Source organism: Oncorhynchus nerka, linkage group LG18 (genome assembly GCF_034236695.1).
Source record: "Oncorhynchus nerka isolate Pitt River linkage group LG18, Oner_Uvic_2.0, whole genome shotgun sequence".
NCBI lineage: Eukaryota > Metazoa > Chordata > Actinopteri > Salmoniformes > Salmonidae > Oncorhynchus > Oncorhynchus nerka.
Genome location: NC_088413.1, coordinates 60,470,036 through 60,484,530, shown reverse-complemented (window position 1 = coordinate 60,484,530; position 14,495 = coordinate 60,470,036). Strand labels below are relative to the sequence as shown.

The window sequence follows — 14,495 nt, the reverse complement described above, 5'->3', positions numbered from 1 at the left end:
ATTAATATCATCTGGCCCTGCTCTGGACCTCACATGTCAGCCAAAGGCTTTGGTAGCAATACAGTAGCCATCTGAATAGGTTGAATCAAATGGAAAGCATCTGAATTTGCTTTAAACCCAGTGCCCTAGACTCTAGCATTGGTATGGTGTGTGTGCCGTGCACCATGGGGCTCTCACGTGTTCCAGGGTGCTGCTTTTATCAGGCCTCTTCAAAGCCAGCTAATATAGCAGGGGGAAAACAGAACCATATGTCTATTATACCAGACCTGACCATCTGGTTCCATGGCAGTACTCCACCAGACCAATCAGACCAATCTCACCCCCTTAAAATATTTAGATGCACTATTGTAAAGTGGCTGCTCCACTGGATGTCATAAGGTGAATGCACCAATTTGTAAGTCGCTCTGGATAAGAGCGTCTGCTAAATGACTTAAATGTAATGTAAATGTAATCACAAGATCACTGGCTATTGAGCTTTCATTCAAATATGAGTTTAATATGCCCCATTTGAGATGTAAAATGCCATTCTTATTGTTCCCTCCCTCATTACATATCTGATAGACATATGTGTGCTCTATCTATCCCACAGGAGGAATAAGCACAGCTGTGAGATGTGTCGCTGTATCAAGTGTCCCCCCTTCACCTGTGACAAGAACTGCAGCGATGGCTACCGGCAGAACAGGAAGGGCTGCTCCATTTGCATGTGCAAAGGTATGATTCTCATCTGTCTGTCTGTCTCATCTGGTCCGCATCAATATTCATCCGTCTGGGTCAGCCGGTCACACGACTTCAGTTCAATAACAGTAGTGTGTGTGTGTGTGTGTGTGTGTGTGTGTGTGTGTGTGTGTGTGTGTGTGTGTGTGTGTGTGTGTGTGTGTGTGTGTGTGTGTGTGTGTGTGTGTGTGTGTGTGTGTGTGTGTGTGTGTGTGTGTGTGTGTGTGTGTGTGTGTGTGTGTGTGTGAACGAGCGTGTGTGTGTGTGAACGAACGTGTGTGTACACATGTGTGTGTGAACGAGCGTGTGTGTACACATGTGTGTGTGAACGAGCGTGTGTGTACACATGTGTGTGTGACCGCGTGTGTGTTGATGTGACCGTGTGTGTGTTGACTTTCTATCACTATGTAGCAGATTTGATTTGCTGGAACCATTAGCTGATCTGCTGTGAAGCCTGTTATGAATGGATGTTTTGACTCTTGTGTTTTATTTAGCTACCGCTGAGGCCTGTGTGTGCATGTCGGATTAGATTCACCAACCACACAAGTTAAAGAAAGTTTGGACGGCTTATTTATACTTTTTATCTGTACTTTTTTAATACTTTTTAATGCATTTATTTCATTTTCCCAGTAATATTATAAATATTTTAGCTTGGAATGTATTTGGGGGTTCTTGCTCAGCAAGATGGCGGTGCAGTGGCACCCCATCATGTTTATCTTATTTTGAGACTGTTAGATCAGTTACTCAGTGGACTGTTAAAATATTTATGGATAGGAAACTTTTTTGTGAAGTGTACCTTTTCCCAGTGTATAACAGTGTGTTGAGAGAGAAGAGACACTAACATCTGCCCTGGATGTGGAAACATGATGTGATTCACTGAAATACTACGTTCTATCAAAAACACTGTTCTCCCCAGACTTAACAGCCACACTGGGTTTATATCCCACTTGGGGGCCAGCTATTGGCAGATGTGGGGTTTTATAACCTCAACCTATCTCTCAACAGAAACAGAAGACCTCGGTTTTGGGTCAGATCCCAAAACCTTCAGGGAAATTATTAAACTTTATTTATTTGTGTTGTAACTGTAAATGGATTATTGTGAAATAAAGAGACTTTAAAAGGAAGAGCACATAATGGTGTTTGGTGAAGGTGGAGCTGGGAGGAACCAGGGATGGTTAGCAGAGCTTTCTCGTTAGCCTCCAATGGACCCAAGACAATAACATTGGATAGCTTTACTATTCATTGTAAATAATTATTCTTAATGACATTTCCACTTTGAATTCACTCCTGCGTCTCCCATGCCCTGAAACATCCCTGTTGATGGTTTCTCACAGGTTCAAGTCACCAGTCTCCCTCCCTTCCTAACGTCTGTCTGTGTTCATGTTTCTTTTCCAGAGAGTGATCTGCCAAGCACCACTGCCCCCGCCCCCATGCCCAGCTACTGCCTGACCTCCAACAGGCACCGCTATGAGGAGGGCGAGAGCTGGCACGATGGCTGCCGAGACTGCTACTGCCTTGCTGGGAGAGAGATGTGTGTGCTCATATCCTGCTCTGTGCCCAGTTGTCCCAACCCCGTGGTCAGGCCTGACCAGTGCTGTCCCACTTGTGAAGGTACGTCTTGTCTGGAGCCGGCTGGTCTATCAACACACACACGTCTGGCAGTTCACAGTCCCATAGGAGCTCAAACCCTGGAGCCCAGTCCACTTACTGCCCCATCAGTCAGGTCTCAGGCTCCATGAACACTCACACTTTGTGTTGATGTAAGGAGCAACACACACTGATACACAGTTACACACCCACGCCTTTTCATCCACACCCCTCAGAGTCACTGGGGATATTTATAGGGGAGTGACTCAGTGGACTGTTCAAATATTTAAAAGTGAAAGAATGTCTACAACTTTCAGACTAACTCCTTACAGATATCAACCCTATTGCAGTCAATTGTTTTATCTGTACTGTTGTACTGGACTAGAGGAAAGTATGTCCGAACACAAATTGTTGTGTAACTCCCGAGCTTAGTTCTAGTAAGATGTGAACCTTATTCTTAGTAGTCTTTCATGTGTTGTTGTGTTACTGTTATCTGCCTCTCATAACCTGTGTGTTGTCTGTCCAGATGAGTCAGGCAGTGGTCAGCCAGAGGGCATGGACCTGGTGGTGTGTCGAGCCCCTGGGGGGAAACTCTATGTGGAGGGAGAGACCTGGAACCTGGACGAGTGTACACGCTGCATCTGCAGGAAGGGCCGTGTCCTGTGCGACACTGAAGTGTGTCCCCCTGCTGTGTGTCAGGCCCCAACCAGGAACAGGGACACCTGTTGCCATGTCTGCCCAGGTACAGTACCTTACATCCCCCGCATCTGTCATAGGCTGCTTTACTAGGAAACCTCTAGTACTAAGCCATTTTCTTCTCTGTAAATGTAGAACTCTATCATCATACTAGCCTTGACAAGAGCAATTTCAGATAATATCAAAAGCACTTACATCCAGGAATGGTTCCAGAAGCGATGTCAGTTTGTGATCAGTATAGAGTGGGATACATTTGATCTGGAGCCATTATCAGCAGCATGTGGTGGTGGATTGAGGGTCTTGCCTTGTCTTGGTGCATGTTGCAATCTGTCCCACAGTTTAATGTCAGTACACACAGGCTAATAAAGAAACCAGACCAAACCGGCTGGCTTTACATGGGGATATATCCTCCAGAGAGGAACACATGGGTACAAGCCTGTCTGTTTCCACTAGTCGTACATAAGAACAGTATTTTTCATGGCAATGTGATATGACTAGGAAAAACTCTAGGCCCTAGTTATAGCCTATAACTAGTTTCTCCTGGTCAGGTCTAGGGTTGCAAAATTCCAGGCACTTTCAATAAATTCCCTGGTTTTCCAGAAATCCCATTTGGAAGATTCCAGAATCAATAGGGAAAATCCAGAATCCTCCAACCAGGATTTCTTTAAAACCAGGCAATTTATTAAAGGTTCCCAGAATTTCGCAACCCTATTCAGGTCATGTGACCTCACCAGCTGCTGAGAAGAATAGAGTTGGACCAAGTAGGCCACTGTCCCCCCCCCCCCCCCCCCACCATCTCCCCCACCCCTCACTCCTCCCCCCCCGCTCCTCGCTCCTACCCCTCCACCTGTCCCATCACCACCTTCCCCCAGCACCACCTCCCCCGCCCCTCACTCCTCCCTCCAGCCCCCAAGCAAGAGCCTTACAAATCAGAAATGCATGACAGCCCCTGAAACCCACAGAGCCTCCTTGGGAATGCTCGGCTAGTTGCGTTATCACCACATCTCCCACCACAAAATCAGATTGTAAGAGGCAGCCCTTTGATATATGTATGGTTCTGTCTCTGAAGAATGTGGGAATAACACACATTTCAATGACAGGCCCCTTGATGTATGTGTACATTGTGGAAGACTAAGAATGGCGCTGGAATGGATAGCTGCCGTTTTACAGGCTATTTTGAGTGGGAATTGTTTTGTATAATGTTTACACCATCATTATCTATGACCGTAAAGAGCTTCTGGACATCAGAAAAACGATCACTAATGTCGATTTTGATGAAAATGTCGAAGTTGGCGGCGCTGAACATACTGCTCACCAAGGACCAGCCCCCAGTCCCAAAGACTTCTAAGAGAACGAGACCATAGTATTTTCCAAGAGAGTTTTCATCAATATTTTTGGTAGCAGTTTATTAACCACTACCAACCGATGCTGGCACTAAGATGGCACTCAACGAGCTGTATAGGGCCATAAGCAAATACTAATCCAGAGTCGGTACTCCTAGTGGCTGGTGATTTTAATGCAGGAAAACTGAAATAAATAAGGTGGCTCCAGAGAAGAAGGCTGCCGTTTTACGTGTCCTCAAACAATTGTGTTTTTTTGTTTGTTTCTTTGCTTTGTTTGTAACTTATTTTGTACATAATGTTGTCGTTACCGTCTCTTATGACCGAAAATAACCTCTGGACATTAGAACTGAGATTACTCACCACGGTCTGGCAGAATCCTTTTTTTCCTTTAACGAGTCTGACGAGCTCGACGTGAATGTTATACTGCTCTCCTGGGAAAAGGCCCAGATCCCCGTGATTTGCGTGAAGAGAAGGCGGAGAAAAAGGGGCAAAGGGCAGGCTGCCTTCTGAGAATTCATAGGCGATCGAATAAACCCCCCAATAAACCCCCCACGGCGGACAATGTATTTTTGTAAATAACAGCTGGTGGACAATATCTAAGGAAGTCTCGAGCTATTGCTCGCCTGAGGTAGAGTATCTCATGATAAGCTGTAGACCACACTATTTACATAGAGAGTTTTCATCTGTATTTTTCAGAGCTACATACCAGTACAGACTGAGGCTGGCACTAAGGCCGCATTGAATGAGCTGTATTACGCCATAAGAAAACAAGGAAATGCTCACCCAGGGGCGGCGCTCCTAGTAGCTGGGGACTTTAATGCAGGGAAACTTAAATACGGTTTACCTCATTTCTATCAGCACGTTAAATGTGCAACCAGAGGGAAAGAAACTCTGGACCACCTTTACTCCACACACAGGGATGCATACAAAGCTCTCCCTCGCCCTCCATTTGGCAAATCTAACCATAATTCTAACCTCCTGATTCCTGCTTATAAGCAAAAATTAAAGCAGGAAGCACCAGTGACTTGATCAATAAAAACGTGGTCAGATGCAGCAGATGCTAAGCTCCAGGACTGGAATATGTTCCGGGATTCCTCCAATGGCATTGAGGAGTACACCACATCAGTCATTGGCTTCATCAATAAGTGCATCGATGACGTCGTCCCCACAGTGACCGTATGTACAGTGGGGCAAAAAAGTATTTAGTCAGCCACCAATTGTGCAAGTTCTCCCACTTTAAAAGATGAGATTTTCATCATAGGTACACTTCAACTATGACAGACAAAATGAGAAATAAAATCCAGAAAATCACATTGTAGGATTTTTAATACACTTATTTGCAAATGATCAGTATAAAGACACCTGTCCACAACCTCAAACAGTCACACTCCAAACTCCACTATGGCCAAGACCAAAGAGCTGTCAAAGGACACCAGAAACAAAATTGTAGACCTGCACCAGGCTGGGAAGACTGAATCTGCAATAGGTAAGCAGCTTGGTTTGAAGAAATCAACTGTGGGAGGAATTATTAGGAAATGGAAGACATACAAGACCACTGATAATCTCCCTCGATCTGGGGCTCCACGCAAGATCTTACATCGTGGGGTCAAAATGATCACAAGAACAGTGAGCAAAAATCCCAGAACCAGACGGGGGGACCTAGTGAATGACCTGCAGAGAGCTGGGACCAAAGTAACAAAGCCTACCATCAGTAACACACTACGCCTCCAGGGACTCAAATCCTGCAGTGCCAGATGTGTCCCCCTGCTTAAGCCAGTACATGTCCAGGCCCGTCTGAAGTTTGCTAGAGAGCATTTGGATGATCCAGAAGAAGATTTGGAGAATGTCATATGGTCAGATGAAACCAAAATATAACTTTTTGGTAAAAACTCAATTCGTCGTGTTTGGAGGACAAAGAATGCTGAGTTACATCCAAAGAACACCATACCTACTGTGAAGCATGGGGGTGGAAACATCATGCTTTGGGGCTGTTTTTCTGCAAAGGGACAAGGACGACTGAGATTTTGAGTGAAAACCTCCCATCTGCAAGGGCATTGAAGATGAAACGTGACTGAGTCTTTCAGCATGACAATGATCCCAAACACACCGCCCGGGCAACGAAGGAGTGGCTTCGTAAGAAGCATTTCAAGGTCCTGGAGTGGCCTAGCCAGTCTGCAGATCATAGAAAATCTTTGGAGGGAGTTAAAAATCCGTGTTTGCCCAGCAACAACCCCAAAACATCACTGCTCTAGAGGAGATCTGCATGGAGGAATGGGCCAAAATACCAGCAACAGTGTGTGAAAACCTTGTGAAGACTTACATAAAACGTTTGACCTCTGTCATTGCCAACAAAGGGTATATAACAAAGTATTGAGATAAACTTTTGTTATTGACCAAATACTTATTTTCCACCATAATTTGCAAATAAATTCATTAAAAATCCTACAATATGATTTTCTGGATTTTTTTTCTAATTTTGTCTGTCATAGTTGAAGTGTACCTATGATGAAAATTACAGGCCTCTCTCATCTTTTTAAGTGGGAGAACTTGCACAATTGGTGGCTGACTAAATACTTTTTTGCCCCACTGTACATACCCCAACTAGAAGCCATGGATTACAGGCAACATCCGTACTGAGCTAAAGGGTAGAGCTGCCACTTTCAAGGAGCGGGACTCTAACCTGGAAGCTTATAAGAAATTGCGCTATGCCCTCCGACGAACATGCAAAGCGTCAATACAGGACAAAGATCAAATCGTACTACACCGGCTCTGACGCTCGTCAGATGTGGCAGGGCTTGCAAACCATTACAGACTACAAAGGGAAGCACAGCCGAGAGCTGCCCAGTGTCACAAGCCTACCAGACAAGATAAACTACTTCTATGCTCGCTTCAAGGCAAATAACACTGAAACATGCATGAGAGCACCAGCTGTTCCGGAAGACTGTGTGATCACGCTCTCCGCAGCCAATGTGAGTAAGACATTTAAACAGGTCAACATTCACAAGGCCGCAGGGCCAGACGGATTACCAGGACGTGTACTGCAATCATGCGCTGACCAGCTGGTGACTTCACTCACATTTTCATCCTCTCCCTTACCCAGTCTGTAATACATACAGTACATGTTTCAAGCAGACCACCATAGTCCCTGTTCCCAAGAAATCCAAAGTAACCTGTCTAAATGACTATTGCCCCATAGCACTCACATCTGTAGCCATGAAATGCTTTGAAAGGCTGGTCATCAACACCATCATCCCAGACACCCAGGACTCAATCCAATTTGCATACCGCCCCAACAGATCCACAGATGGCACAGTCTCTATTGCACTCCACACTGCCCTCGCCCACCTGGACAAGAGGAACACCTATGTGAGAATGCTGTTCATTGACTACAGCTCAGCATTCTACACCATAGTGCCCTCCAAGCTCATCATTAAGCTAAAGACCTTGGGACTGAACACCTCCCTTTGCAACTGGATCCTGGACTTTCAGAAGGGCCTCCCTAGGTGGTGAGGGTAGGCAACAACACATCTGCCACGATGACCCTTTACACAGGGGCCCACAGGGGTGCGATCTTAGTCCCACAAGTACTCCTTGTTCACCCACGACTGCGTGGATGCGCACGGCGACGATGAGACAGCCTGTACGGAGGAGGTCAGAGACCTGGCCATGTGGTGCCAGGACAACAACCTCTCCCTCAATGTCAGCAAGACAAAGGAGATGATGATGTACTACATGAATCGTCGTCCACACAAACCAACACAGTCGTGGGTGGCAGGAGGCTAAAACGATTTGGCATGGGCCCACAGATCCTCAAAAAGTTATACAGCTGCACCAGTGAGAGCATCTTAACTGGCTGGATCACCCCCTAGTATGGCCACTGGCTGCATCACCCCCTAGTAAGGCCACTGCTTGGCATCAGACCGCAAGACGCTACAGATGGTAGTGTATACTGGTAGTGTATGGCTCCCTGCCATCCAGGACCTCTATACCAGGCCTTTTCAGAGGAAGGCACAAAAAATTCTCAAAGACTCCAGCCACCCAAATCAAAGACTGTTCTCTCTGCTACCGCACGGAAAGCAGTGCTGACACACCAAGTCTGGAACCAACAGGACCCTGAACAGCTTTTACGCCCATGCCATAAGACAGCTAAATAGTTAGTTAAATAGTTAATCAAACAGCTTCCCAGACTATCTGCATTGACCCTTTCTGCACAAACTTTTATGACACATCACATAGGCTGCTGCTACTGTTTATTATCTATCTTGTTGCCTAGTCACTTTGTTCCTTAGTTCTATGTACATATCTACCTCAATTACCTCATACCCCTGCACATCGACTCGGTACTGGAACCTCTTGTATAAAGCCAAGTTATCGTTCCTCATTGTGTATTTATTATTACGTGTTTTACTTTTCTATTATTTCTCTTTTTTCTTTCACTCTGCATTGTTGGGAAGGGCCTGTAAGTATTTCACTGTTAGTCTACACCTGTTGTTTACGAAGCATGTGATGTATAACATTTGATTTGATTTACATTAGTGTTGAGATGTGTATAGTCTAGCTAAGCTTTTGTCACAGACAGGCCATTGATCTATGGGCCTATGGCTATGAGACACCGAGATAAGCCTGAGAGTTAACTGACACAGCTCAGCACAGCAGCCATGTCTTCCCTAGTCCCTAGTCATCAGCTAGCTTCCTGCTAGAATTTACCATACAGTAAAACCATCTTATTGCCTTGGTGTCCCTCTCTCTCCATCCTTCCGTCCACAGAGGACAAGCAGGGTCCCCAGCTCCCGGTGAGCACCAGTCAGCAGGAGTACTGTATCTCCAGCGAGGGAGATGTGCTTTTGGCTGGGGACACCTGGAAGGCCAATGCCTGCACCAGCTGCACCTGCAACAATGGAACCATTCAGTGTTTCTCCCAGCGCTGCCCGCCTGCCAACTGCAGGGTGCCCGTCCTGCGCAAGGGCCAGTGCTGCCCTCACTGTCTGGGTAAGTGAATGTGTATGTGTGAGAGTGAGTCTGTCCGTGGAACTAAACTCCTGGGAATGTCTAGATGGGTGAGAGCACACTGCCTTGTTAGCCTCTCTAATGATGTCCACTGTAATTCTAGTGTGTAGTATATTTGTGTCTTGTGAAAAATCCCATATTAAGTATGCATTAAAACAAGTTATTCCTTTGGGACAAGGTACAGCTTGTTATTGAGAACATTATTATTCACAGTGTAACTTGTAGGAACGGAGGAACAGTTTTAAAACTTAGCTAGAATAAAGCAAGCGTGTGTGAGTCGCGTTCTGGGGGCCTGTTTCGCTGGCACTGCTTGGGCAAACACCGTTACTCACAGCAACATTCCATGTGACACAACTCACTCAGAGTGAAAACATTCCCCAAGCATCCGCACATTCACACGTGTTTCCTGTCTCCGGCTGAGCCGACCCGCCACTCTCAATGCCGGCACAGGAAGGCAAAGCTCCATGTCAGCTTTTCCTATAGAGGAAAACCTCGGCACAGGCATGCATTGTTCACTCTGATTTGTAACCGTTTCATCTCAGCTTTGTTTTGGTTATTTGCTCGGTGGAAAACAGCACTTTTACATAAGACTCTTGACAAAAGGAGGTCATGGAAGCTTAGGGAACACATCCCGTAAACACACCTTATCTACAGACACTCCACCCAACCATAACCTTCTGTTACATTGATCTGGGATGTGGGATTTGTTTTCAGCTCAAGTGTGTTTGACATTACGTACGTGGGTTGCTTTGTGACTTATTTGTGATTATCTTCTTTGGTTTACAGAAATGACAACAACGTCTGTTCCAATGATGGTGTCGACCAAGGCCCCCAAGACCAGGGTTACTACCACAGTGGACAATACAGTCTGGATCACCACTGTCCCTTTGCCTCCTATCATTGCTGCTACAGGTACTGTCTGTCTGTCCATCTCTCTTTCTCTCTTGCTCACCTTCTCTCTTTCACTATTTCTCTCTTTCACTCACTCACTCACTCACTCACTCACTCACTCACTCACTCACTCACTCACTCACTCACTCACTCACTCACTCACATGGCCCACATAGATGGTTAAATGATAGATTACTGATAGGTAACAACTGCTTCAGACCTGTGACTTGGTATCATTGTCCATACTTTCCCAGCCAGCCTGTTGATGATGTTTACATTGTTGTGGGGCAATGGGAATGCTTTGACAAATGAGATAAATGCACACTGACACACATTCATCTGGAGACTGTATCTAACGTATTGGCCAGGGAAAACTGCCAAACACCTAGGAAGGACATGAGCTGCTTTTTCATTTCAATTGATTAGAAGGGGAATAATGTAATGTAAATATTGGCCTGTGTGACAGCAGTATGTGTTGTCCAGTCTGTGGGGGAGAGCTGATATTGAAATTCCCTGCAGATGGTAACAACCTGGGAGAGAACATCCCCAGTCAAACTGAGATGGCTCTCATCTACCAATCAGCTGCCTGGATACTGGCCGGTCTCCTCCTGGCCATCGTCATCTTCCTCATTGTGGCAGTCCTCATTAACAAGAAGAAAAAGTGGGTGCAGATGTCGTGCTACAGCGCCCCCAAGAAGGTGAGAGGCATTGTGGGTAAAGCCGCTCATTAGGCCCAGTACTGTACGTACAGCTTGCGGAAAAAGACTATTCACAAATGAATTGTAACCCAGCACCGAAATGCCTCATGATTCTGCCCGATATGTTGGTATGGGGTTGCTGCCCAAACTCAGACCACTATGGTGCTAAATCATAGCACCATAGCGGGGCGGTGGGCCGTTGTTTTAGGATCTAATCTGTGGGTGGGTCGTGGGTTTTCCTTGATCTTCCAGCTCCTGCTACAATTCATGTTCAGGGTGTCATAAAGTAGGGATTAATGTATTTTTCCAGCACTTAATTCTGATGGAGCACTTTGAACTGTGTCAAGTTTATCATAAAATGTGATCGTTTTACAACGCCCCCATGAAATGAGATTAGAGCAGCACAGAAAATCGTAATTCGTCACACGGTTTCCGAAAAAGTCTCTCCCGTCCTAACTAGACATGATAATACAAAGCAGTAGGATTCAATCAATTTAGCTGACAAGACCTGTTGTGTGAAAATAAAGTAATTGATATTTACATTTTTTCCTTTCCTCCTTTCCTAGACTGTGATCCTGAAGAAGCATGCGAATAAGAACCCGGTGGTGTACATGGAACCTTCAAAGGAGAACAAGTTCCAGAGCGTGAAGAATGACTGTGGCATCAACTTCTCCCCAGAGATGAGCTCACCATGTGGGGAGAGGATGCTCATCCCCCGGGCCAAGCTGAGTACAGGCCAGGGCAGGGGACAGCGCTAGACCCCCCTCCCCCTAAACACCAACCCCCGTTCACCAGACCCCCAAACTCTACGCTGCCCAAAGGGCTACCAAGCACCACCTCTTCTCTCTTTCTCACATTTTCATGGTGATCTATCCACAACAATGCAATGCAACTGCCTGTTGCTTTATCATACTGCTGGTACAGTGAGGAGAGACTGGGGAGGCAGGAGGATGTGGCCATTATGGGACTTTGCCATACAGTTCACCACAGACAGAGTGACAGTAAGCCAGCGAGGCTACTAGTCAGCCAGCGAGGCTGCTAGTCAGCCAGAGAGGCTGCTAGTCAGCCAGAGAGGCTGCTAGTCAGCCAGAGAGGCTACTAGTCAGACAGAGAGGCTACTAGTCAGCCAGAGAGAGCTCTGAAATGTGAACATGATCATCATCACTTCTCACCTCCTCTGGAACTAGAACGTGAAACTAATAGGAGGAATATAACAGCTTCAGGACAGGGGTTTGGGTTCTAGTCGAGGGTCTCTAGTTTGCTGTTTTCTATGTGCCGCAGCACAGCAATTGATTAATCAACAATTGTTTTAGTGATGCCAATTTAGCCGGTCTTCCAGTTGTAATCAAAATTGCATGGGAGGGTAAGTCAATTATCAGATGAATGGCTAGTTCCATGACTCGCTCCTCTCCCCAGTCAATGACTTTGAGCAGCATCAGAACCCAGCAGACTATGGCCCAGAAAAATAAAGAAACCCAAACTCCTGCTTTAGAACGTGTGGTTTCCATCTTAGTTTTTTTTAAATATATATTTCTGTGTGTAATAGTTGTAGTGTTTTTCTTGGTCAAGCCTCGTTTTTGTTATGGAAGTCTCCATGGTGGCAAGATTAAAACATTGTAAATGCCAGACTAAACATTCCCCATCGATGCAAAGGAATGAAACTCTTCTATTCCCACTTACTGTAGTGGTTTCTGTCTGCCTCAAAGGTGATGACCAAAATCATTCCATTCTGAAAACAACCAACCACCCCGGGGAAGAGGGAAAACAGTGTGGATGTATTCTGCCTCAGCTGTGAAGCCAGTGTGTCTGTCTGTAATACAGTAAGGTTCTTCACCCTTATGTACTCAACAACTCCCTTTAGAAGGAATCATGCCATTGGCTGGACTTCATCTACAAATGGGAATGGACTTCACGATTAGGTGGATTAATACCAATCCAGACTGTTATTTTATAGCTTGCAGATAAGAGGACTCGTTACAGGAAACTACAGAAGCAGTTCCAGACAGTTACTCATGAGGAATGTCAACATACAATAAGCCTCGCTTATATAACTTCATTTACTGCTGTGCGTAAACATGAGCTACTGTTTCCAGAGAATGTTAACATACATTAGTAGCCTTTATTTTATAGCCTTAATGTTTTTCATATTTCATTGTTTCTCCTGTAATGACTTGTGCCATGTATTCCATGCCAAGGTCACCTGACTGAAGGTCTCCCCATTCCCACCAGTTTATAACATATTACAATGAACAGGGGCAAGGGTCTCAAGGAGACTCTGCTATGAAATGCAAATAATGGTACATTCCAACAGCGCATGTTCGTAAAATGTAGCACTTTTGTTAGGATCCAGTGTTTTAAAAAGCTGTGGGTGAGATTCCTGGCGGGATAAAGGCCTAATCAAGGATTTGATGGGCATATTTAGCACATGGAGGTGATGAATCACTCAAGAAAACATAATGGTGCAGCAAATTCTAGGCTTATTTAACAATCTGATCAACCTAGTGAAATGGATGTGCTTCAGAGCATTACAAAACAGACTGGGGTTTAATAGGAAATCTTTGGATCTGATTTCATAGTTACATTGCCAGTCTCTCGATGCCAAAACTGTGTGGAGACAAATACAGATATCTACTGAAGAGTTTCAAAAGTAATTAAGTTAGATTTGGGTCTGTTTGATTCACAACCATGTGGTTTAAATTAAGGAAAGAGGAGACTTGTAAAAGTTATTTGTTTTTCCTATGTGTAAAAAAAAGGTAGATAAAAGTAGGACAGAAGTGTACCTTATTTATTTTTTCTCATAGCTTTATTTATGAATACTAAAGTATAGTTTGAGTTAATGACATGTTTTTGGCAAATGAACTTGGTAGCCAAAGCTGCTGTACATTTGAGATATTGTAAGCCATTTACCATTTCCATCTGCTTTGTTTTTCAAGCCTATTTATTTGACTGTTGCAAACTGTAAATACATGTTTCTTTGCTGTTGAACTGTAAATACATGTTTCTTTGCTGTTGAACTGTAAATACATGTTTCTTTGCTGTTGAACTGTAACATTTATACTTATTTTGAAAAACAAAATGTGGGAACAAAAATGACCTTTACGTTTAACATTTGGGAAGACATTTCAGTGCTTGTGACATTTTCATGGTGACATGATGTTTGCAATGAGAAGTGTGACGGAGCTGGCTGATGCACCGTGCTTTTAAAAAAAGACTGGAGATCCCAACAAATAAAATAAATATCAACTTAGCAACAGTTGGGTTCAAAAGAGGTAACATATCATAGCATGGTTAGATGTGACATGTGTTCCTTTATCTACTCTTGCCCGGTGCTGCCGAAGGGCATCTGCTTCCTGGGCTCCCGAGTGGCGCAGCGGTCTAAGGAGAGGTGTCACTAGTCCTTGGTTCAAATCCAGGCTGTATCACATCTGGCTGTGATTGGGAGTCCCACAATTGGCCCAGCGTCGTCCGGGTTTGCCAGTCATTGTAATAAGAATTTGTTCTTAACTGTCTTGTTAAATAAAGGTTCAATAAAAAAATCTTCTCTCACTTAAGTTTCCCA

The 14,495-nt window shown here is 44.8% G+C and overlaps 1 protein-coding gene across 1 annotated transcript in view; it reads left to right on the top strand.

Annotated features, from left to right (window-relative positions):
• LOC115145375 (cysteine-rich motor neuron 1 protein-like) overlaps window positions 1-14,482 on the top strand; it is a 51,209-nt gene extending 36,727 nt beyond the window's left edge. The window contains exons 9-15 of the mRNA XM_029686891.2: window positions 590-711; window positions 2,110-2,325; window positions 2,828-3,043; window positions 9,108-9,329; window positions 10,134-10,259; window positions 10,758-10,936; window positions 11,503-14,482. Coding sequence (XP_029542751.1) covers window positions 590-711; window positions 2,110-2,325; window positions 2,828-3,043; window positions 9,108-9,329; window positions 10,134-10,259; window positions 10,758-10,936; window positions 11,503-11,694 — 1,273 coding nt within the window. The 3' untranslated portion in view covers window positions 11,695-14,482. The remainder of the gene's footprint in view (window positions 1-589; window positions 712-2,109; window positions 2,326-2,827; window positions 3,044-9,107; window positions 9,330-10,133; window positions 10,260-10,757; window positions 10,937-11,502) is intronic.
• Window positions 14,483-14,495: the final 13 nt, after the last annotated feature.